Consider the following 25,617-nt stretch of genomic DNA (forward strand, 5'->3'; position numbering starts at 1 on the left):
ACCCTTCACTGCCCAGGGCTGCACGAGGAGGATACTGCCAGTGGCGGGAGGCTGCGAGAGTGGATAGCAGTAGAGAATCGAGGTCTGCTGCGGGGGCACTCAGTGGTGGGCGAGGGGAAGTTGAAAGTTCTGCGCAGCACGCGTGCCTCCGCCTCGAAGCGCTTCCTGCCCTCGGGCAGGCTGTGTTTTGTCCCCATCGCGCGCTCTGGCCCTGGTCTCGGGAAGGCCCGGTATGAATGGATAGGAGGAGGGCACTTTCACAGGCTTGTGAATGGACCTATCGATTATCAGTGACGCTGCGTGTGCTGACGTCTGGCACCGCTTCATTCACCCTGTAGAGCGGTCTCGCGGCTCGACGTGGTGCATCCCGCGCACTCACGTCTGAGGAGCGCCAAGAACAGTCAATCAATGCGAGCTACGGAAACCCTGGAAGCAGCAATGATCTAGTTATTGAGTCTGCACTACACACACGCAGCTGTGCGCGCAGGAACAATGCCACAGTCCTGCCCCCGCCCAAGTCTCTGATGGTAATAAAGAGTTGAAATGAATCCATATTTCTTTAGTTTTCCATGCCCGTCTTGCATGGTAGGGTGGTGATAGCTACACAGTCCTGCCCCCGCCGAAGTCTCTGATGGTAATAAAGAGTAGAAATGAATCCATATTTCTTTAGTTTTCCATGTCCGTCTTGCATGGTAGGGTGGTTATAGCTACCCATTCCCCCTGACGGTTGTAAGTCTGAGAACTGTGCTGGCAGAGGCTGACGGGTGACATATTCTGAACCCCAGGAAGCCGCTCTCAGGGCAAGGCTGTGTTTGCGGGGAGAGAGAGGGGATGTGCTGGTGTGGGAGGGGGGAGGTGCTGGTGTGGGAGGAGTGCTGCTAGGGCAAGGCTGTGTTTGCGGGGAGAGAGAGGGGACGTGCTGGTGTGGGAGGGGGAAGGTGCTGGTGTGGGAGGAGTGCTGCTAGGGCAAGGCTGTGTTTGCGGGGAGAGAGAGGGGAGGTGCTGGTGTGGGAGGAGTGCTGCTAGGGCAAGGCTGTGTTTGCGGGGAGAGAGAGGGGAGGTGCTGGTGTGGGAGGGGGGAGTTGCTGGTGTGGGAGGAGTGCTGCTAGGGGAGGAGAAGCCCTGGCCGTGAATGCGCATGCATGTTTGCTCACGTGATTCACATGAACTGCAAGAAAACCGCGGGGCTGAAAGCCCTTGGTTTGTAGAGGATTTTGCCGACTTGAATTCTCCCCATTTCCCATTCCTGCGGAATGGTAAAGGCGAGACCTAAAAATATCTTCCGAATATGTTATGGTCTTATAGAGATACTCCTCATTCTGTGACCGGCAAGATGCCTTTTTGAGCTTGTAAAAGGAAAGAAGGTGTCCTCCAACCCCGTGGTGGTTGAAGAATAAGAATGAGGTGTTTCTAGTGCAAGTGGATAATGAAATGAGGAGGATGGTAGGGTTGTTGCAAGAACAAACGAAGTGTAAACAGAAGTGACATAAAAGAATGCTCACCATAAATGTGGAAGAGTATGTACATGTAAAAAAAACAGGTTTGGTGGAAAAGGGTGCATCACCTTTGTCAGAGCCTTTGAGAGGTGTTAAGGTTTTGGGGAGTGCAGATGAACTTGTGAATGGTAAGAGATGTAATTTACATTGTGTGAGTCTGTGTGGTATGAAGGAATGTGATGGTGAAGCAAGTTGTGAAGATGGTAGTGAAAGTGGGTGCATGGTGGGCGATGAAAAATGTTCAGGTAGGCTTCTGATGGATCCTGATGTTATAAATGAGAGGGAGGAGGAGGTGGAAGACAGTGAGTGTGACGTGACATTAGTAAATGATAATGGAGTTAATGGCAGTAGGATTAGACCAGATCTCTGTGAACTGCACAGTGCAAAGGGACAAGAGGTATGCGTGCAATGCAAGAGAGAAGAAATGACCTGGTCACTTGGAAGGGTATCTTCTGGGGTAGTTCTTGGTGTGTCCTATAGTGTTGGACTTTAACTCTGTTCAGATATAAGGTACATTCTATTGAAATCTTGATATGCATTTTAATTAGTGTATGAATATTCTTTCATTTAATTTCTTGTATTGTAATTTTTGTTTGGTTGTGTTACTGTGGAACGTGAGTGGTACATGAGTCGATGGCATTTTGGGCTAGAATGTGGAATATAACAGGGCATGGAATTCTAAGTGGGTCAATTGATGTTGGAGAATTGGAGCTGGGAGCTTGGCTCTTGGACGAGCCTGCACCGCTCCATTACTAATGCATTTCTTGAAATAAAAGTTGTTCCCTGAACATTCCTGTGTGGATCGTCTTTCCTACATCTACCCTTCCACACTTTTAACAGTGCACCCCTTTCACAGAGTTTCCAGTCAGCATTCACAGAGCTTTAACAGTGCCCCTTGGTTATACAACTGACTTTATACATTGACTAAACAATTGTTAGGCTCCACAGAATTATATATATATATATATATATATATATATATATATATATATATATATATATATATATATATATATATATATATATATATATATATATATATATATATTATATATATTATATATATTATATATATTATATATATTATATATATATATATATATATATATATATATATATATATATATATATATATATATATATATATATATATATATATATATATATATATATATATATATATATATATATATATATATATATATATATATATATATATATATATATACAAAAACACAAAGTTTACCCTCTGTGAGGACGCCCACTCGGAAAGTAACCTCTAACAGTGAGGACCGCAGCGCAGACAGCTTTCAGCCTTCAAACCTTTTCAAAAAAGCCAAACAGCAAACTGCTGAGTAGAGCACCTGCATTTTATTCACACAGTCACGCCCCAGTGGGCATGTACTTTCACATTGATGGGCGTGTGCTACAATGCATCTCGGTATTGGCAGTCTCTACACACAATCATATCCCACGTGGGTGTTTGCAGTTTTCGTGAATGTCAAAATGTTAAATCCAATGTTGGTTGCTGAATGCTGAGCAAACTGAATGTGCATGCCATAGTTCCGTCAATCACATTGAGCTTTCCGTTCAATTCTGCGCCCGAGCTTGCAGGCACTGAAGATCCGCTTTTTGGGCGGCAGTTCGTCCTCGTGGCTGGGTAAAGCCACAAAACATCCAAAAACACAAAGTTTACCCTCTGTGAGAACGCCCACTCGGAAAGTAACCTCTAACAGTGAGGACCGCAGCGCAAACAGCTTTCAGCCTTCAAACCTTTTCAAAATAGGCTTTACGCGTTTCAGACTTTCGCCCTTGTTCACAAGCCAAACAGAAACAGCAAACTGCTGAGTAGAGCACCTGCATTTTATTCACACATTCACGCCCCAGTGGGCATGTACTTCAGGGCACAAGTCCTAAAAAAAGAAGTGGGGGGACTCTCCAAGGTAGGCGTGGTCACAGGAAGTGACATCACGACAGGAAGTGACATCACAACAGGAAGTGACATCACATGTAAGGCAGATCTATCATTTGCATATAATGCAAGATTTAACAATTGAAGCTGCTTGGTACTTAAGCCTGTGACTTAAGGTCCCTGTGTGGAGGAATTAGCAGCCCAAATGTGGATGAAGTTTGGCGAAGGTGACATGAACACATTTTCAAAACGCTACAGGAAAGTTTGACTGCAAGATTTTGTATACATTACAGGTTCCCAGGGAGGCTGCTTCCCACACTCGGCAATGACTATTACACACAGTAGGGCTCCATATTCACGTTATTCTATCGATGAGTGTTATATGTTATCTCCCCACCTATTGTAAACTAGCGACTCTGTATTAAATAGTTTTGTCCCAGCTGCCTCTCTCCAGCTGTGGCTAGATTTATTTATTTTATTTATAAAGTTTTATATAGCGCGAACTTGATCCCGAAGGATATCAGAACGCTTCACAATTTGCAGCAAAGGTAACAAATCAGAACATTAGTCTAACATTGGGAATCTTGGCTGAAGACAATGGAGCTGCCGGGGCATTAACTTGGGTCAATGCCTAAATTTTAGATATATTAACTGGCCATTGTATTTATTTTAGCAGATTTATTTATTTCTATTTATTTTAGGAAATGTATTTAGTTTTGGTATATTTTAGTTTGACTTATTTGCCTTCATTTACTTCAGTGCAACAAAATATAAACATTGCTTTACTTTGTATTAATACTGTTTATTTTTGTGATAGTTCCTAACAAAAGGGCCGATTATGACTCATGCATTGTAATGGTTGTTTCCCCCTTTACAGAGACTACTTACTATAAAATCGGGGTGGGCCTAGCTCATGATGTCATTTTGTGGGGACCCCTTGAAGAAAGCGGGCAGAACCTTTGCAAAACTTTGTGCCCCCCTATCCAGTAGTGCAATTATCCAAACACTGACAGGATTGAGCCTAAATTAAAAATATACTGACATACGTAATGCCAAGTCAGACGTCATTATGGAGTCATGTTTAAATGAACAATCCAGCGCCATCCAACACCTCCCCATTCCACAAAATTATACAATTCAGACCGACAACACAAACTAGAAGGGGGCGTTGCTGTCATCATTAAACATTCCATGTGGAAAAAGCGACACACGGAAGAACACACAAGGGTACACCATCATACTACTTACATTTTGTAGCCTATTGTCAATTGTTCAATGCAGGGCTTAATTTGTGCCAGTGCTTAGCGCCGGCACTTAATTGGCAGGTCCGGGTCTAGTGGGACTCTGATTCTACACGCACGAGGCGCACAGTGCATGTAAAATGTTTTAATTTAACTTACAGCACACTTGCTAGTACTAATACTTAATTAACTCCTCAAGTCTCGTGCAGCCGCATCGCATTGTGTTTAGTTTTTCACATCTCAGTTTACCCTTAATTGTTCACGATCACTTGAATAATGAAATATTCTGAGTGGGAGAGCTCTTTGGCAGCACTCTGCCAGGTTTCTCTCTCGTCACTCTCATGCTGCTGTGTTAAAGAGCCTCGGTTCTACCGCACAAAGAATTAGGGTGACCAACTGGCATTGGTGCAAATTCAGGACGGTGAGTGTAAAAATTCAGGACAAAGGGTCAAAATTCAGGACACAAATTCAGGACAGGAGGTCAAAATTCAGGTCAAAATTCAGGACAAAACTTCAGGACAATAGGTACGTTTTACAGACACATCAGAGGTCGCGCAATAGTATATAAGTAAGCCCAGCCATTTCCAAAAGTATTCAACCATTTGCAAACCTATCCATCATTTATCCTTCCATCTATCATTTCACTCATCCATCCCCTCATCCATCCTTTCACTCATCCTCCATTATCCATCCACCCACCCTTTCACCCTATCCATCTGTACACTTATCCATCCACTCTTCATCCCATCCATCCATTCACTCATCCATTCAGCCATTTACCCTTTCACCAATCCAGCCATCCTTTCACTTACTAATCCTTCCACCCATGCACTCTTTTAGTCATCCATCCATCCTCCTTTTCTCTCTCCATCGACCCTTTCACTTAGCCTTCCTTCCATCCATCCATCCACCCACCCATCCATCCATCCATCTAACTCATCCACTCATGAATCCATCCATTGCCCCTATCGCTCATCCATCTATCATTTCACTCCTCCACACATCTATTCATCCTTTTGTCCATCTACCCTCCCTTTCACTCACTCATCCATCCTTACACCCACCCTTTCACTCATATGTCCATTCATTCACCCTTGCACTTATCAATCCATCAATCCATCCATCATTTCACTCATCCACCTACCCCCCATCATCCACCCACCATCCACCCACCCACTCATCCATCCTTTCACCCACCCACCATCCAATCCACTGATCCATCCTTTCACCCATCCACCATCCACCCACCCACTCATCCATCCATCCTTTCACCCACCCACTCATCATCCATCCTTTCACCCACCCACTCATCATCCATCCATCCTTTCACCCACCCACTTATCCATCCATCCATCCCTTCACCCACTCTCCATCCATCCTTTCACCCACCCATCCATCCATCCCTTCACCCACTCTCCATCCATCCATCCTTTCACCCACCCATCATCCATCCATCCATCCATCCATCTGTCCTTCCCCTCATCATCCATCCATCCCCTCATCATCCATCCATCCTTCCGCTCATCATCCGTCCATCCTTTTCCCTCATCATCCGTCCATCCTTTTCCCTCATCATCCATCCATCCTTTTCCCTCATCATCCATCCATCCTTCCCCTCATCATTCATCCATCCTTTTCCCTCATCATCTATCCATCCATCCATCTGTCCTTCCCCTCATCATCCATCCATCCTTTTCCCTCATCACCCATCCATCCTTTCCCCTCATCATCCATCCATCCTTTCCCCTCATCATCCATCCATCCATCCTTCCCCTCAACATCCATCCATCCTTCCCCTCATCATCCATCCATCCTTTCACCCACCCCCTCATCATCCATCCATTCCCTCATCATCCATCCATCCATCCCCTCATCATCCATCCATCCACCCTTCCCCTCATCATCCATCCTTTCACCCACTCCCTCATCATCCATTCATCCATCCTTCCCCTCATCATCCATCCATCCATCCTTCCCCTCATCCATCCTTCCTTTCATCCATCCTGTCCCTCACCCATCCATCCATCCCATCCATTTATCCTGCCCTTCATCCATCCATCCTTCCCCTTACCCATCCATCCATCCCATCCATTTAACCTGCCCCTCATCCATCCATCCTTCCCCTCCATCCATCCATCCATCCTTCTCCTCATCCATCATCCTTCCCCTCACTCATCCATCCGTCCCATCCATTTATCCTGCCCCTCATCCATCCATCCTTCATCCTTCCCCTCATCCATCCTTCCTTTCATCCATCCTTCCCCTCACCCATCCATCCATCCCATCCATTTATCCTGCCCTTCATCCATCCATCCTTCCCCTCCATCCATCCATCATTCCCTTCATCCATTTATCCTTCCCCTCATCCATCCATCCTTCCCTCCATCCCTCATCCTTCCCCTCATCCATCTTTCCCCTCATCAATCATCCAGCTACCCTTCCACCCATACATCCAGCTATTTACATTTTCTCTCCATCCTTCCCCTCACTCATCAATCCATCTATCCTCTCTCATTATCCATGTATTCAATCTTTCATTCATCCATTTACCCTTTCATTAATTCATCCAGCCATTAACACATCCCTTCACTTACTTACATGCCCACCTTTCCATATTAATTTTGAGCTGAGCCATTTTGAGAAGAGGCCCATCAAGAACTTCACCCTCGCTGCAGGGGCCGTTCCAGGACTGGGACAGAAGCCACCCAGGGCGGAGATAGGATCCACCACAGGGGGGGACAAGAGCCATCACAGGTGGGGGTGGACTGGAGCCACAACAGGCGGGGACAGTAGCAGGAGTCATCACAGGAGAGGGAACGTGATCCACCAAGGTGGGCACAGGGGTGGGCATGCAGTATTCTAATATCATCTTGGGCTTCTCGCCCCTCCTGCACAAGACAACGAGAAGACAGGCTCTCTGTCCAAAATGCCATCCCCCACTGTGATATACAGTACTTACAGGAGATACTACGAGAGAACTGATTGAACTGATTGTCCTCCATACTTTGTTAATCAGTGTGGGTGCGATTGAGCCATTTCTTTATTGTATTACATTATGCATGTTTGAAGAACCGAGGTTTGCTTACAAATTAGTGACAGTAATTAAGCTCGGGGAAGAGAAGCAGGTGCTGCCTCGGTGTAATCAGGGGTGTAATCTGGCCGAGTCTAGGATGTTTGGGGCCCTGGGTAGAAATGGAATGTGTGAGCCCCCCTCTAAATAGCAGATACAAGACGCATTCAGGGTTGTTTGTGTGTGAATGGATGCCCCCTGCTCCTGAACCTGCCGCCCCTCCCTCTCAGTCACCTTCAAGTACCTCTTAACAGCTCATCAAGGGCTGGAGGTGTGAGGGTTGCCTCTCAGTCACCTTCAAGTACCTCTTAACAGCTCATCAAGGGCTGGAGGTGTGAGGGTTGCCATCCCGCTGTGCCTCTACGGTGCTGCTGGGGGTCTGAGCTTTCATACAGCATCGGAGTCAAGAAGGGAGGTGGGGGCAAGCTGTGCCCGGTTAAAATTATGGACAAATGGTAGGTGCAGGGGCGTGGTGACCACCGGCGTGCTTGGTAACTTCCGGATTCAGCCAGCCACTCGCCCACCCGGAAATGCTTTATTTACTTTGTGCGCGCCGTGCTCCCGTTTCTTAATGGTGGACGCGGTTTTGATTTAGCAGGGTGGACGGCGTCCACCCTGAAAAACTCTCGGAAATAAGTGGGGGGGATGCCGTCCACCCACGTGGTACCCCGACTCGTGCCCTGATGTACTTTCACATTGATGGGCGTGTGCTACAATGCATCTTGGTATTGGCAGTCTCTACACACAATCATATCCCACGTGGGTGTTTGCCGTTTTCGTGAATGTCAAAATGTTAAATCCAATGTTGGTTGCTGAATGCTGAGCAAACTGAATGTGCATGCCATAGTTCCGTCAATCACATTGAGCTTTCCTTTCAATTCTGCGCCCGAGCTTGCAGGCACTGAAGATCCGCTTTTTGGGCGGCAGTTCGTCCTCGTGGCTGGGTAAAGCCACAAAACATCCAAAAACACAAAGTTTACCCTCTGTGAGGACGCCCACTCGGAAAGTAACCTCTAACATTGAGGACCGCAGCGCAGACAGCTTTCAGCCTTTAAACCTTTTCAAAATAGGCTTTACGCGTTTCAGACTTTCGCCCTTGTTCACAAGCCAAACAGAAACAGCAAACTGCTGAGTAGAGCACCTGCATTTTATTCACACAGTCACGCCCCAGTGGGCATGTACTTTCACATTGATGGGCGTGTGCTACAATGCATCTTGGTATTGGCAGTCTCTACACATATATATATATGTATATATATATATGTATGTATATATATATATATATATATATATATATATATATATATATATATATATATATAGATATATATATAGATATATATATATATATATATATATATATATATATATATATATATATATATATATATATATATATATATATATATATATATATATATATATATATATATATATATATATATATATATATATATATATATATATATATATATATATATATATATATATATATATATATATACCGAAACAAAAGTCCAAACGCCACCTCCAATCAATCCGATCGGCGAAGCAGGGAGAGACGGACCACCAGAACTGGGTTCAAATATATTTAATAGTGCAGGTAAGGTGAAACCGCAGCAGCATGAACCGTTTCGGGCCCAAGGGCCCTTGATCACATATATCCCTGTGGTGCCTACCAATATTACACTTGGGGACCCTTTAACGGACTTTACTCATGGGGGCTGTGAACTTACAGCTGTCCTGAGGGCAGTCCTTTAATGAATGGCAGCCAGGCTGTCTTTAACTGTGCAGGGAAGACATGGCTTGGCAGTTCGGGCTGGACTGTTCCCTTGAGGCACAGGGTCAGACTGATTTGCATATAGCCATGTCTGAACTGGCAGAGTGGGCTAAAGAACGATGATGGATTAAACCCAGATCTTTTGACTGGGTGTGAGTGTTTGATTGATTCAGATGCTCCGTCCATCACCACCCCCTTTTGTACTGCTGTCTTTAACTGTGCAGGCAGCACTCGCAGCTGAGCTCCAAAGTGTGGAAGTTGTTAACCGCGATCCCCTACAGCCGGGTGCAGTGAGTGACTCCACCCACATGCATTAGGATTTCTGGAGTGGTTTATGAGATTCCCTTTTAAGAGGGTCCCTCGCGTTTGGACACACACTTATTTTTACACCACTTTTTTCTGATGCAGTTAGTACACCTCCTTATGGTCTCCCTGCCTCTGCATCCATAATATGGCATGGCGCAGAGGAAGTAGAATTTGGTCATGTTCTCATGCGAAAGATGGTGCACTCTTAAGATAGTGCAGCGTTATATGCGCACCTGTACTGTGTGTATTTCAGGTAGGACTGCACCAGCGTCTGCACCAACTCCTGCCATACCAAAGTGCCCAGAAAGCTCAAGAAATGGCTATAAATGCCTGTCGCCCCTGTATGGAGTGCTCCAATTTGCTTGTAGCCAAGCACGTCTCATATTGCCCTCACAGTTTGAGGGTAATGCAAGACCTGTGGGCATCCTCCCCAAAGTGGATTGTATAAATCGGGCTCCAACTCCAACCTTATCAGTCAGCGGTTCATTTGTCATGGTCTTTTTGTATGTGTGGGGCTCCATTTTAGGGATACCTCTACTTCAGAATAGTTCAGAACGCTACTGGCTAGTAAACCAAAAAAATAATGTAGGTACATTTGCCAGTGGACTTTTGATGTTTTCCCCGGGAAAACCTACATTGTTTCAGAATGTTGGGAAGTGGACTAGGATGGCATGACAACCGCGCCAGGAGTTTTTGATCATAGAGGTAGGGTGGAAGGTTGTGCCCATACCCATCACTGGTAATCAGGCTGGTTGTGATTATTATATCTTACACATAACATTCTTTAACATATGGTTTCTTTTTTCCATTGAATATTTTACCTACTGCGTGTTTGATAAACAAAAGATTAGTGTTGTTATACTTCAGAGATTTAAAAGAGGGTGTTGTTGGCATATAGATTCATTCATTTCAATCGGGAGGAGACCGGAGGATGGTAATAAATAACATGACCTCTGAAGCTACTTATCATTTACCTCTGGTAGATGGGAATTTATTCTATTAGTATGTGTAAAAATAGTCTGTTTCCTCTTGTCTTTTCTCTTGGGAATCTTATTCTTTTCATAAATCTTGTTGAGAAAGATATCACCTAGTTTGACCATGGGTGGAATCTGACATCGGCTTAGTGTTCTAGTGCAGGGCACTACCCCCTGCCCCTACAAATTAAGATTTTGCTAAAGAGAACAGCTTCTAGAATAACAAACGTTTTTAGACTCCATTATTAGGTATATACCCCCCAAATGTGCACTTTGTTCTTACAAAGTGTGGCTCCCACTATATCCTCTTCAAATATTGGGCAGGTAATGGTAAAGAGCTGTTTGCCTTTCGCTGATGTTGCATGTGTTGACCTGCATCTTTGTGTTGTTATTTTGTATACAGTGTGCTTGCATGTTGCTTTTGTCATTGCCTACCTCGGTAGGACTTGCCCTCCTCATTCCTTTTAGATGCATTACTATATTGTTTGCAGGCGCCTGCTCTATGCTCCTGTGGCTCTTTGTATTGCCCGATTTGAAGCAGTTAATAAGCAATTCTTTTCTTTTCTTTCTTTTGTCTCCTGCAGCTGAGGATCCGATAACTTCTAGTAAGTGAGATCCAACACTACATTATTCTCAAATTTCTTTATTGAGTTTTCATCATGAACAACAGTAGAAGTGTTGTACCCACCAGCCCGCTTGCGGTCCAGTATGTCTTCCAAGCCATGACAATACATCTTTTCGCTAGTACCAAACCCAAAGGTATAACTGTAGTGGTGAGTTACTTTTAATCAGAACTAAACCCAGTAAACATATCTTAGTTGTGGGCACATGTTTCTAGCAAGACAGCTCAGACAATACACAGGTTATCACATGCAACCAACTCTCAGGCTTATCAAATATGCTGACAAAAGTGTGTAGGAAATCCGCCTTTTTTGCAGCGTCACCCCGTATTTCTCTACTTTTGCTGGACCCTATATTTTTGCTACCTTTACAACTCTGTGCACTTTAACCTTGCTGTAAGTATTAAAGTGCTTTGGCTGCACCTTTAAACATGGTCAAATTGGCATATTTTTAGTTGTTATATTGAAAGTAACTATAGGTCCCTAGTATATGGTACCAAGATGTGCGAGTGTTAAATGCCACTAGTGGACTGCAATACCCATTGTGCCATCCACTACTATGGTAGTGCAAACATGGCTTCATGCATACAGGTGTAGCTGAACTGTGGCAGTTTAAACACTAAATTCAACATGTCAATGTAAACCCTTTCAACAGACCAAAATATCCCTTTGTTAATAATAATAAATCACCCCTATGTTTGCTTTGTAGTCCACAAAGCAAGGTATTCAAAAGTAGAATATGTAGAAATCTAATGTTTACTTGTCCTTACAATGACTAGACCCCAAAAGCTACTTTTCCTTATGTGGGCCTAGCTGTACTATGTCGAAAATCAGAGTACACCGTCAGACCCTAATACTGTATCTCGGGAATGGGGCTAGCTAGAAGAATAGTTAAGCAACTTTTTTAATAGTGATTACAATCGAATTCAATTTGAAAGGTACATTTTCCCTTTCCGAAGGTCCTAGATTCTAATTTGCATTTGCTGTAAAACTTCTCCCAACCAGGGATTATCATTTGAAAAGGTGTGAGAAAAGTGTTAATGCTTCCTGGCAGCAAACAATTGACTCAGCTGAATGGGCAGACATGAGTACTGTGAATTTCCCAGAATATGCAGGGTGAAAGCTGTGAGCATTCTTTTTAACATTACAGTGTCAAATCTTCTTTGAGTGTCACAACCTGCTTGATGGGTCTGCCAGGTGAACATATAACACATTTCAGGTGCACTTGAAAGGCAGAGACCAGGACACCAAGATAATTGTTTTGTATCCACTGTCGGATTGTTGAAGGACTTAGTTTTATTTTACTGGACACCTGTCTCTGGGTTTTACTTCTAAGGCTGGAGGCACTTGAAAAAACTATAACAGGATGACAAGATCATTATTTTTTATCGACTGTCTGGTTGCTCATGAACCCTATTTTGTTCCACCAGACTTCGGACTTTGGGTTTATTGTGGGTGCTGTAGCTGCCCCAAACTGGATGTTAGTGTTCGATGTGAGAGTATATGAGGAATAACATATTACACTCACTACACATCACACCAGGGCACAAGTTTATTGTGGTCGAAGACTTTTGTCATCTTGAAAATGCCCAAAGTGAATAAGGTTAGTCCTGAGATATTTAATCCCTTTAGTTAAGTCCGTCCCACCCACAAGCCCACTCTAGGCAACTCCAGGCACCCACTTCAGATCACTCATGGTTCTGCGGAAAAACAGAAGGGTACTGGACCAGCTGACTGTGGTCTAAGAGTAGCCGTGAAGTACTGGATCTTCTTCCTCTTGTGCCCATGACATAGAAGTGAAATCATAATGCTGACCTCCTGTTCAACCTACTGGGAGACTGCACCCTAAAAGAAGGCCTGCAACTGCCCAGCCAACCAGTGGCAGGACTGTGCTGTTGGTCTCTACCTAACACCCATTGCATGTGAGTCTTTTTGCCTCCCCTGAGGGCCTAAGATCTTTAGAAGTGTACTCCTGCTGTGGATTGGGACTTAATGTGCTAAATTTAGAAGATGAAATCGTTTACCAGGATGAACATGGTTGGTATATCTGATCTTTGGTCCATCATAGTCAGTGTACAATTGCACCTAGGTCCCAGTTTACTGTGACCATTGACTATCATTGGCACTTTGTGCTTCTTTGCGCTATTCCTACTCCACTTAACACCATCGTTGCTGCAGCAATTCCCCTCCTGTGCTGTAGATCCTTGATTCCAGTTGTTCATGACGGCTCGGCTCGTCATCAGCACAGCTCAACCGTGCCTCATGACGAGCTTAGCTCATCATGAGCATCGAAGGGGTTAAAAGCTCAGAAATTCATATCACCAGTTCCTCCTATTATATTTTTGTTATTTTGGTGTCATCTTAATTCATTAAATGCTCTTATTTTTTATTGTTTTGCATTTTCACTTTATTCCCCTTAGTGCTTCTAAAGACTTGGGGATTCCAGGAGACCAACCATTATATAATACAGTGACTGGTGGACCACTCTCTCACAGCTGTCATAGTACCAAGATGAGTGGATGCATGTCTGCCCTTCTCATAAATGCCTGCCTGGCCTTGGAAACCCGGCCACTGTTCCATCTAAGTCAAGAAATGTATGTGTCTTATGTTCCACCTGTCACACCACTCTTAGCTCCAGCGCTGTACTGTCCTTGTATAGAACAACAAGCACATTAAGGTCATTTATCACCCTGTGTTAAGTGATGAGTAGTATAAATAGGGATTTAGGTCCGGCAGTGTAATAGCCATTGTCTAAAATTGTATCCTAGGCGCATACAAATATTTACAATGGGCAGCTTGGTAGCTGCAGGCAAAACTCCACAGACATTATGGACATGCCTTATAATGCTATATACTGGGTGTGAGTGTTTGATTGATTCAGATGCTCCGTCCATCACCACCCCCTTTTGTACTGCTTTTGGCTACAGTGTCAGCAACAAGAAATCCATCAAATAGCCCAGACAACTTTGACACCACTTGTTCTTGCAACAAAATATTGTTGAAAGTCTGGCACCACTAGATCGCTAATTTATTGGTTTCGTCAGCACTCTCTGTTCTGATTTCCCTTGCAAGAGTAATTTCAATTGTTGCTAATCTGGAGCCTGCGGTACGAAGCCATTTACCAGCTACAAATCCTGTGATTCGCTAAATCATAAGGTTTGTGACCGTCAAATGACTTTTACAAGTGTACTAAACCCATTTTGCAATTTGGTAACTAGTCACCAAATTAAAAAGGTGGTTTAGAAATTCTTTACAAATCGCAGTTTGGAAGAAGCTTAACTTCCAAATCCCGATTTGCAATGTTATGTATCAATGATTTGCGACTGTAATGCCAGCCGCTAGCCACAGATAGGTTGTTGATATCTGAAAGGAGTGGTGGCCCATTTGCTTTGTGAATGTAAATAAAAAGCTTGTGTGGATGTCGACAGTGTTCCGGTGGACCAACACCAGCTCTTAAACAAATTAAAAATATCGACTTTTTTTCTTAAATGCAGACAATTTCCTTAAAAGAAAACTGGTGCATTAAAAATGTTTACTTTATTTAAATACGATCACAGGTGGTCTGCTAACCAGCGCGCAGGCCCATTATGCTTACCATTGGATAAACCAAACACTCTATATGCCGCAGATTGCAGCAGACCACTGGCTAGCTCACCCTACACCTTTAGATGGCATGCTTTGTGCTGCTCCCTGCCTTAGGGACAAAAATCCAACTACTGTCACCTGCACAATAAATGCTTGGAACAGCCTCAACGTTCAGCTACACAGCCCACTACTCTACTCCCCACTGCTCCCACTTACTTACCACCCAGCCATACCACTCCTTCAGGAACAGCTATTCCACCAATTCAGGAAACAGACTAAAATTGCCACATGGGGGGACCTCTACCAAGACGGCCAATTCCGCACGCCTGAGCAGATATTCCAGGGGCTTCATCCATCCCCACTAGATGTCTCCTTATACAACCGCCTTCGACAGGGCATCCGATCTGTCACACCAGAGTTCCCTGTGGAGCCGCCTCCCCTCAATCCCTTACACCTGATGCTCAAAGCTCCTAGTTCGAGACATCTTGTATCCCTACAATACCACATAGTACATACGCAGCGGGTAGAACCTCTGACCCACTCACGCACAAACTGGAACTTGGAACTGGGCTATGAACTATCTAACGACCAATGGGAGTACTGCTGCTAACAAACTGAGCAGGTCTCAACCAGCAGCAGACTACGCATAACACATTAAAAGTTCCTCCATAGAATATACTATACCCCGGCCAAAATGTATAGATACAAGGTGCGAGAATCCGACAGATGCGACAGATGCAGGACCCCAGGTGCCGATTTCCTACATTTAGCCTGGTCCTGCCCTGTAATACAAGACTACTGGACTCAAGTCTTCAACGCTATAGCGTTAATGACGATGCCTGATATTGAACGTTCCCCGCTTTTGGCCCTTTTGGGATACACCAAACCTATCCCTGCGCTATACCTCAAATATATTGCCTTAGCGCTTCTGATGGCCAAGAGACGGATTGCCTGTCGATGGGGCAGGAGGAGGGTACCCAAGTTTAAAGACTGGCTTAATGACTTAATATTCTGCCACAAACAATTTTCCACTTATGCAGAGTTGCTACTGCTGTCCTCCCGACCACGGGACCTATGGGGACCCCTTACAGATTATCTATTGGCGCACCGGTGCACACCCCAGCTCGCAGATCCTATGGTTGGCATGCCCTGAAATAGTCCCCTTTACCATGTCTAGACGAACTACAGGCTCATGCTTATCACATAACACTTGCGCACCTCCCCTGCGCACCACCTGAACTTTATGCTGCAATGTTGGACCGGGACGTTCCCTGTTTCCAAACACAGATATAATAGAACTCCACAGCAAGCCTGACTCGAGATGTCAACCAGATACCCATTGATGCATAATGTAATGACTACGCACTGTCCTATCATGATACTGACTGATTAATAAACTGCTCATGTTTGTTACCACATAATGCAACGTCCCACATTGTTATGTACTCGCCTGTATCAGATAATGCAACCCAATGTCTGTAAGTTGTGCCCATAGCCAAGCTATCAGTGAAATTGATGTAATGTTCTATTGATAATCAATAAAAAAAAGACATGGTGGTCTGCTAACCCCAGCAGGCCCCCATCTCTGCGATAAAATACGATTGGAGTGAGTTGTAATTTACGACCTACCTCCATGAATATTGATGACATAGGGCCAATTGATACCTACTCTGAATGGGGATTTTGCAAACCAACCTATTAGTACATAGGTCGGCTCACAAAATCGGAATTGTTTTGGAAAAAGTCAATGTGCAATTTGTTAATTTTTTTGCATATCAATTCTTGTACATCTGGCCCCTGGTTCTTTATGGATTGCTCCCGGAACTTTCAGTGGGGTTATTATACAGGGCTGTCCTACCGATCAGACACATTGGCAATGCTAACCAAAAGTTAGAGAATTCTTTAATTCTAGAATGGCAAACAACACATTTTAATTAAATAGTTTTTCTAGGTTATGCCTAAATAGCCCAATACCTGCATCCCCTTCTCTGGAACGAAAGTGATTGATTTCCCCGGAAATCCAGATACCGCCTCAAATTCCTGCTAGTATTTACCTGGAATTGCAAACGGTTATCTCATATACTAGGTCATCCTCCGCATAAAGCAAAGTCACATATGCCTTATTTCCTATTACGCCTCCCTCATCAATAAGCCGGTTCCTCAGCAGTTATGTCAACATCACCAATAATGTTAGAAAAATCAAGGATGATAGCAGATTTTCCAGTTGCATGGCCCATTATATATTCCACTTTGATGTCAGCTTATCGTTTGATTTAACCCCTGGCACCCTGTTCTGGTACATTAATGATACCAACAGAATATATACTTGCCTCATCCATTATGTTTCAGGACTTTGGGTTTGCAGTGTTTGTTCACAGTACCAATTGCTTAATTAGCATTCAGACCAGCAATGGCATGTCAGTTGGCTCCCTAATGTAAAATGTCCAATTTCCAAAATAGTTGTATGATGTTCTTAGCCATATTACGCTGTCTGGTGACTCATCGTTTACCAATCCAACCATCATTCTTGTCAGCCTGTTTGTTAAAACTGTGCTTAATGTTTTATTGTCCACAATAATCGTGGACGGGGAGGTGCTATGCGTGACACTTTAATGGATCATTCCCAGCATGGGAAGTATTAGGCACTACTTTGATGGAGTCTGTCAGTTTCTCAATTTTCAGTGCCTCGTTATGTAACTCTAGAAATCTAGGAGCCTAACATCTGAGTATGTTTTAGAAAACTGGTGTGCAGACCTTTACCTTCTGGGTTCTTACTTGAATTTATGTGGTAGACCACCCGGTAGATGCTCCGAGTTGCAATATGTCAACCAATGTCCTCCTTCAGGTCTCAAGATCCTGGGAAGGGCTTGCAGACTCTGCATAGTACAGCAGAACCTTTAGTTGATGTTGGCCTGTTTCTGTGCTACTATCAGGAACTATAATGGGGGCCTCAAGCCCTCTGTTCCTTGTTGCCAACCAGGTCAGCAGTTAAATGCGGCTTTTTTAACATAATTGTAGATACCCATTTCATACGCACATATAAATAGATCCTTTGACTCTTTACTAGCCTCTTGTTGTCTTTAATATTCCACATCAGTATGACGTGCTCAGCTACATTCCATACACTCAAATCTTTTGTTTAGCATGTTTTCATTGTCTTATGGTGTTACACATTGATCTAGCGCCTCCATCAAATGAATGTGACGCCCAGCCCTCTCCGTCCTTCTGTGCAATTGCATTTGGTTTATTTATCAAGGAGGCTGTTGCACGGAGGTACTTCTGTTGGACATCAAACTGAAATGAGCACAAATATTCTTTGTGCAGCCCCGTAGGATACTTTGTTGTAGTTGATAACCCCTTAATTGCGAAGAAGATTCTATGTTCTCTGCTCATACTCTTTTTATTCAAGTAGCAAATATATACAACTTAAATCCCCTGTTCTTTTTATTACAGCAGCGGAAATACCTCTCTTTGATGATGAACCCGTTCAGTGTGCAGCATGTAAGTCCTTCCTAAGAATGCCTCGTACTGTCATTTGCCATAAATTTTGTATTGGTGGGGATTTGAGAGGCAAAGAGAATTGCTCCATTTACAGGCTTGTTCTTGGAAGTATCCTGGATAAAGCCCAGGTGTTCCTGAACTCATGTGAATCACCCCGATATTAATTGAAAGGACTACTTCAAGATATTTAGACTTCTTATGCTCAAAATTATTTTGGAATTGTAATAAGTCTCCCATAAAGATATATCTTTAGAAGTATCCCATACGTGTATCTCCCAATCGTTCCTGATTCTGATATGGTATTATCAATTTTGGATTTTCATTACTTTCGTAAATCATTGTGAGATTTTCCCTCTTTCTGACCCATTGTGTCCCACTCATTTGTTATTCTTGTGTTATCTTGTAAAGAATGTTTGCACAGTTTAACCCCACAGAGTAAATCACCTGTTGGTGCTTCATGGCTGAGAACTTGATGGTTTGAGAGTTAGAAGAGGTAAATTCTTAAAACAATAGGCTTGTTATCAGAATTACCCATGGGAGGACATCACTTTGATATGAGTAAATTTCCTTTCTTCTTTGGGCCACTAAGTGGAGGTTACACTCTTCAAATGAAACACACGAGAAGGGATTATTAATATCTGCTTGTGTAGCGTGTACAGTGAAATAAATAAATGCTTTTAAAATAGACTTTGAAATTAACTTTTAAGAATTCTGTCTCGAGATTAGTACAACAGGTAATTAAAACCAGTCCACAAAAATTGGTAATCTGGAGCAGACTGAGATGGAGAAAGATTAATGAAAGTTCTGTCTTTCCTCTTTAATTGTAGGAAATAGGATTCGGAAAAAAGAGGAAGTGTTTGTCTGAGTTAAATGGGGGTCAAGTTTTGTTCAGAATGAATGAGCTTGATGATGTGATTATTGGTTGAAGTAGCCCCAAAGTGTGATGATAATTGAAGTATTGGTGCACCGTGGGGTTTGTGGGCTGTTGAGGTATAACATGGATCAGATAGGCCAGTTTATAGATGTGCAGATTAATTATAATAAATACAGACAGTAAAGGGCTGAAATATTGTTTATCATTTGTGGGCCTGTTCAGATGCTTTATTACATGTATCAGGTGTATGTTTGGAGACAACCTGAGTAAGGCATAAATATTGCTGAAGGGCACCGAAACACTGCTTAAAGGTGTATTGAAACGTTGTCAATAAGTCAGAAAAAACGTCCCTTTGGGCTGTTTAGAAGCATACCATCACTTATACGTGTCACATCCATACATATCCAACCTATATCACCAACGATTGTCACAGAAACCAAAAGCTAATATAGAAATATTTTATTCAATGGATCCTTTGTTCAATATAAACCCATTAAAAATACTAATAAACAATAAAACAATAATTATCACAATAATCAATGATTCACATGTGTGAAATAGTACTCATTACATTCAAAACAAGGGAGAATGCAATTAATAGTAAAAAATAAATTTTAAAACACACAAAGCACCAAACCAACAATCATTACAGGTTCAACATGTCATAATAAGCTGTTATTATTTTGTCAATGGGAACCAATTTGGTTTGGTGCCTATAAGTAGCGACTCTTTTCAGTGGTATAAGCTGATCCGACTGTGAGAGAAACATATTGAGTTTTTTATGATTAATATTTTCATACCTTTTATGTCATTAATTGATGTGATTGTATTATGTTTTGTTAAATGGATGATTTATAGGATATATATTGATTTGTAATACTTGTATCTGTTTTTTATGAGTTACACTTTTATCTTATCATATAGCTTGTTTACCTATATGATTTTTATTCATACTAATTAAATATATATGTGTATACAGTTCATTTTTTGTTATTTCTTCACACTACTGATTCTGGTATAATTGGTCATTTACTCTGCTGACGTCCTAGGTCTGTTTTCCCACATAAGCTGATCCGACTACCTTCTTAAGGGTCAATGATTCGACATTTCCCAACACTTCATCAACAATGGTGATGAAGTACTGATAATGAGTTTTTGTACAGGGATCTGGCTCCTTCAATTTGGCAAATCTTCTTTCTTGTGTATTCCACAATCGAATGAAGGGAGAAAACCCCACTAGTGCCCTTTAATACACGGGGCATATGCAGAAACAGATAACCTGCCTTTAGGTATAAAACCGGACACTCCAAGTTAACAGATTCTCCTTGTGGCACCAACTTCTCCTTAGTCCGAAGCCGAATTGCTGGAACTCAACAGTCTCCTGACGCCTTCTGGTCGTAGTTGGTTACGCTTTATACTCTGAACAAGGTGAAATGTTGACCAAGTCCAAGCATGCTAGTTTATAAAACCATGTTAGGGATGATGGCATGAAGCAGGCAGTTTGGGCACCAGTGTATTTTTATGGAATAGGAGCCAATGTGACATGCATGTTGGATGAGTGAGTAGTGACAAGTGACATGTTTTTTAAAGAAAATAATTGTTACGTTGTATGAACACAATGTGCATTAAAATAATAAATGTATAGTGGAGAAAAGTATAACTCATGTATACATTGCCTCCTTCATGCAGGAAGGATAACACTGCGAAAGGAGACTTGGCAGAGATCTTCTGTGAGGGCATGTTCATGACTAAACTCAGAATATCAATATGAATCAGAAAAGCCAAGTTCTTCAACAGAATGCAAGAATAAAAATATTTACTTTTTGTGTTTTTGTGACTCTGTTACTTGCCACAGAGAGTGACTGATGGATTCTTCCATTCTTTCTCAGCTCCACCCAATCTTAAAAGGCAACCCAGACAGAAGACAACATTTAGTAAGTGTAAAATAAGTGTAAGACATCCAAAAATGATTGGGTCCATTTCTATTGTGCATTTAAAGGAAACCCAAAACTTGAAGAAGCTAATTGTTGGGCAGGTGCTGGGGACTAGGCGAGCCCTCAGCTTTCAGATGACTGCTCAAGACCTGATTTCACTAAAGGCTGACGCTCATGGCCCTGCAGTCAGACTTTCCATGAAAGTGTGATTCATAGCGGTATTTATCCTCAATGGGTACTTCTTTTTTTTGTAAATCTTTTTATTGAAATAATAAAAACAAGCAAGGCAAGTACACAATACAGACGGATATCAGTTCAGAAGAGAGGGAGAACAAAACACCATACAGTAGGATGCTCAAGTCATATTAGGGGATGGGAGCAGGGAAGAGACAGTATACAGAATCAATTATTTCACATATTCAACAAAGGAATGGCAGGCTAGGGGGAAAGTGGAATTTCAGGGGCCTCCGCGAGAGGAGGAGTGCAAATGTCTCCACAATAAGTATTCCAGTGGCCCCATACCTTACCCCATTTCCTGGGTCTTCCCCTTGATACATAGGCCGTTTTCTCCCTAAATATGCACCAGTCCATGTTTTCCACCCAAGCCTCAACAGAGGGAGATCTGGGAGAGCCCCACAGCTGCGCTATATCCCTCTTTGCTACCATATTTCCTAGGGTTGCCCAATGTGTCTGTGGGACATTGTAGTCATTTGGTTCCCACACATTGAGGAGACAACGTCTGGCCTCGGGCAACAAATCAACTCCAGTAGCCTCCCTCATCCTATTGTGCACATCCTTCCAAAAAGTGGCTATTGCTGGACACTCCCAAATTATATGTAGGAATGTCCCAAGCAGCCCACACCCTCGTTTACAAAGACCATCATTTGAGTAACCCATTTTAACCAAGCGTGGGCCAGTAACATAGACTCTATGCAGAATCTTCAATTGTATAAACCGGAAATGGGCCGGAATCGCGACCTCCTTGGGAGAAGAGATGGCAGATTGCCAATCCTCGTCATCTAATTCAAGACCGTCTCGGGTCCACATCTCCCGGAGGGACACCAACAGGTCAGTCCTACCATTAATTAGCTTTTTATAAATCAGAGAGATAGTACTATCTGGCACATGACCATCCAATATTCTATCCTCAAGTGGAGAAGACTCTGGAATATCGGCACTAAAAGCGAAGTCAAGGCATGATAAGCCTGTGCATATCGAAAATATTCCCTGTCACTCAGGTCGTACTCCGCCTTCAATTCCTCAAAAGTCTTAAATTTGCCTTTCACCCAGAGGTTACCCACAGTACTAATACCGATCATATCCCACCTTTCAAATCCTTTAGTTTTCCATAGGTTACCTAGCTTCTCGGAAGCGAAAAGTGGGGTAGCACGGGTCAGTCGATCCCTCCATCCCATCGCATCATTAGCACTGTGCCAGGTCCGAACAGCAATCTTTGTGGGCCCGGAAAGTTTCCCTCTACTCAAACGTGAATAAAGCGCTCTATAATAATCACCCCCCGGTAATTCCCACTTATCCAAGGCAAACGCTGGGTTTATTCCGGGGCTATACATACCGTGGTTAATGGCCCCCACTTGTGACGCCCAATAATACAACTTGATATCAGGGAGGGCGATGCCACCGTCGTACCACGGAAGCGTCAACTTAGCGAGGGCGATACGCGAACGCCCATCCCAGATCAACTTTCTCTGAAGACCCTCAATAGCACGAAAATAGCTCGCAGGAATTACATCAAAAGTATTCTGAAGGGCATACAAAAATCTTGGTAGCGACATCATCTTAAAAAGCGCAGCACGGCCGAGCGGCGAGCGCGGTAGCTGACGCCAGCGCACTACGTCCGACTTCAGCCAGGTTAACGGTGGAAGCAAATTCTGTTCATACCGGTCAGCCGGATTTAACGAAACATAAACCCCAAGATACTTAAAACCTGTCTGTGCGATCTGGATGGAGCAACAACGCGGCAGAAGAGGGACATCCCCTGACAGGACATATAGGCAAGACTTAGTCCAATTAATGACTAGACCCGGTTTTTTCCTGAAGGAGGCGAGGACATCGAACAAAACAATTAACGAAGTTAGGTACAACAATATGTCGTCCGGGTAAAGCGAAATACGATCCTCGAGGTCAGGGGCCCACCGGATACCCTTCATCGACGGTTCCCATCTAATCCATGCAGCAAGAGGCTCAAGAGCAAGAGCAAACAAAAGCGGAGATAATGGAAAACCCTGTCTCGTGCCCCTGCCGAGAACAAAGGGCTCCGAGACCCTACCATTCACTACCACTTGCGCCAATGGCTCCTCATACAGGAGCTTGACCCAGCCTATGGAGCCAGGGCCAAACCCGAACTTGGCAAGTACAGCCCACAAATATGGCCACTCCACCGTATCAAAAGCCATTGTGGCATCCAGGGAGGCCAAGATGGCCGGCTCACGCAACAACGAAGTCCTCGCGAGAACACCATGTAAACGTCGCAGGTTCAGAGCCATATTCCGATGCGGAATGAAACCGGACTGGTCCGGGTGAATCAAGTCACCAATTACCTATATCACTCGGTTAGCCAGTATCTTAGAAAGGATCTTGGGTTCCGCATTAAGGAGTGATATAGGCCTATAGGAGGCACATCGGTCCCTTGGTTTCCCCTCCTTATGTATCATCACGATGGTCGCGAGACGCTGGTCACGAGGAAGGGAGCCACCATCTCGCGATTCCAGGAACATGTCACGGAGATATGGCACGATCTTGACGCGGCGCAATTTATAAAGTACAATGGGGAGACCATTAGGTCCCATTGCTTTTCCTGAACGGATAGAACGGATAGCAAGAGCCACCATATCCGCCGTTATTGCGGCATCTAGCAACTCTCTATCAGTCAGATAAGCTGGGCAACGCAATGTCACGTAACAATAAATGGGAGTCTTCCTCCGGCCTATTAGATATGGGCGAATACACTTCTCGGAAATGCTCCGCGAAACTCTGGACAATCTCTTCGGGTTCAGTCACAAGCGTACCATTTAATTTCTCTCTCGCAGGAACCACACGATTGGCCCTCTCTTTTTTATCTAACCATGCTATCAGCTTGCCAGCTTTATCCCAGACATCGTACAATCAACCTTGTTGTTCCCTGCCCATAACTTTTGCAGCGTCCGTGACCAGACCCTATAGTCAAATTGCTTAAGACGCATAACATGTACCTTCTCACGGGTGACTCCCGATTCCAATTCACTCTCCAGTTCGGCGATCTCTGCCTCAAGCCTAACGACCTCCTCGCGGCTACTCTTCTTAGATCCAGCAATCAATGATAGCGCCTGACCTCGGATGACTGTCTTAAAGGCCTCCCAGAGCGATATTGCGGAGGTGACCGATCCCAAGTTCTCAACAAAATACTGGTCAAGTGACCTGACCATCTCCGAACGGGTCTTAGGGTTACAGAGATACCACGGATTAACTGGGGCTACTCGCCCCTCTGACCTGATATTTACATCTAATCCGATCCACAGTGGAGAGTGGTCGGGTATTCCCCGCGCCAGGTGTCTTACTTCAGTTATGGAGGGGGTGTGCGCCGCCGGTACTAAAAGGTAGTCAATCCTGGAAAGGCTACCATGTGCGCCTGAGTGGAAAGTGTACTGATTCTGCGCTGGGTGCAACAATCTCCAACATTCCACTAACCCCAATGTGTCAATAAAGCCACTATGCCAATTCTGTGACCCAGCAAGGTCTCTGGGTGGGTGTCGATCCTCCCTGCCAGAGACGACCGAGTTGAAATCCCCGCCCACCACCAGAATTCCCTCGGGAAGTCCCAACACTAAGCGCCCCAGGTCAGCAAAAGTTGTTGACTGTAGTCCCGGGGGACGTAAACTGAGATCAAGGATATGGTCTTAAACTCCCATCATCCAGTGAGGGCTGCGTAACGCCCCCTATCATCTAAATCTGTTACATCTATTTCTAAGGGGAGGGACTTCCTAACTAAAATACCCACCCCTCGGGATCCAGAGGTGAACCCTGCATGGGCAACAATATGATATCCCCTCCGGTTTATGGCACGACAGGTGTTACCGATCAAATGCATTTCTTGCAACAATACCACATCGGGAGACAGCCTTTTCAACAATTGTGACACAACCCCTCGTTTTATCTTATCCCCCAACCCATTCACATTCCAGCTCCGTAATCTCAGTCCCCTACTCCCATCCCAGCAGCGGTAGCAGATCCACCTCCCCTCCGAAACCAACACCCACATCAGATAATAAAACAATACGTTGCCTTGCAATAAACTTAAACACACCCACTGAAACATCCCCCCACCCCC

General features: G+C 43.8%; 1 protein-coding gene across 7 annotated transcripts in view; it reads left to right on the forward strand.

Moving 5' to 3' along the window:
- Positions 1–25,617, forward strand: part of LOC147685330 (uncharacterized) — a 170,618-nt gene that overhangs the window by 44,936 nt on the left and 100,065 nt on the right. For 3 of the 7 annotated variants that reach the window (XM_086941252.1, XM_086941258.1, XM_086941253.1), the window contains exons 2-4: positions 11,364–11,384; positions 18,438–18,485; positions 21,249–21,293. In XM_086941252.1, coding sequence (XP_086797378.1) covers positions 11,364–11,384; positions 18,438–18,485; positions 21,249–21,293 — 114 coding nt within the window. The remainder of the gene's footprint in view (positions 1–11,363; positions 11,385–18,437; positions 18,486–21,248; positions 21,294–25,617) is intronic. The other 4 variants (XM_086941255.1, XM_086941254.1, XM_086941256.1 and 1 more) reach the window with 3 other exon arrangements.

This window comes from Lissotriton vulgaris, chromosome 10, assembly GCF_964263255.1.
Source record: "Lissotriton vulgaris chromosome 10, aLisVul1.2, whole genome shotgun sequence".
Lineage (NCBI taxonomy): Eukaryota > Metazoa > Chordata > Amphibia > Caudata > Salamandridae > Lissotriton > Lissotriton vulgaris.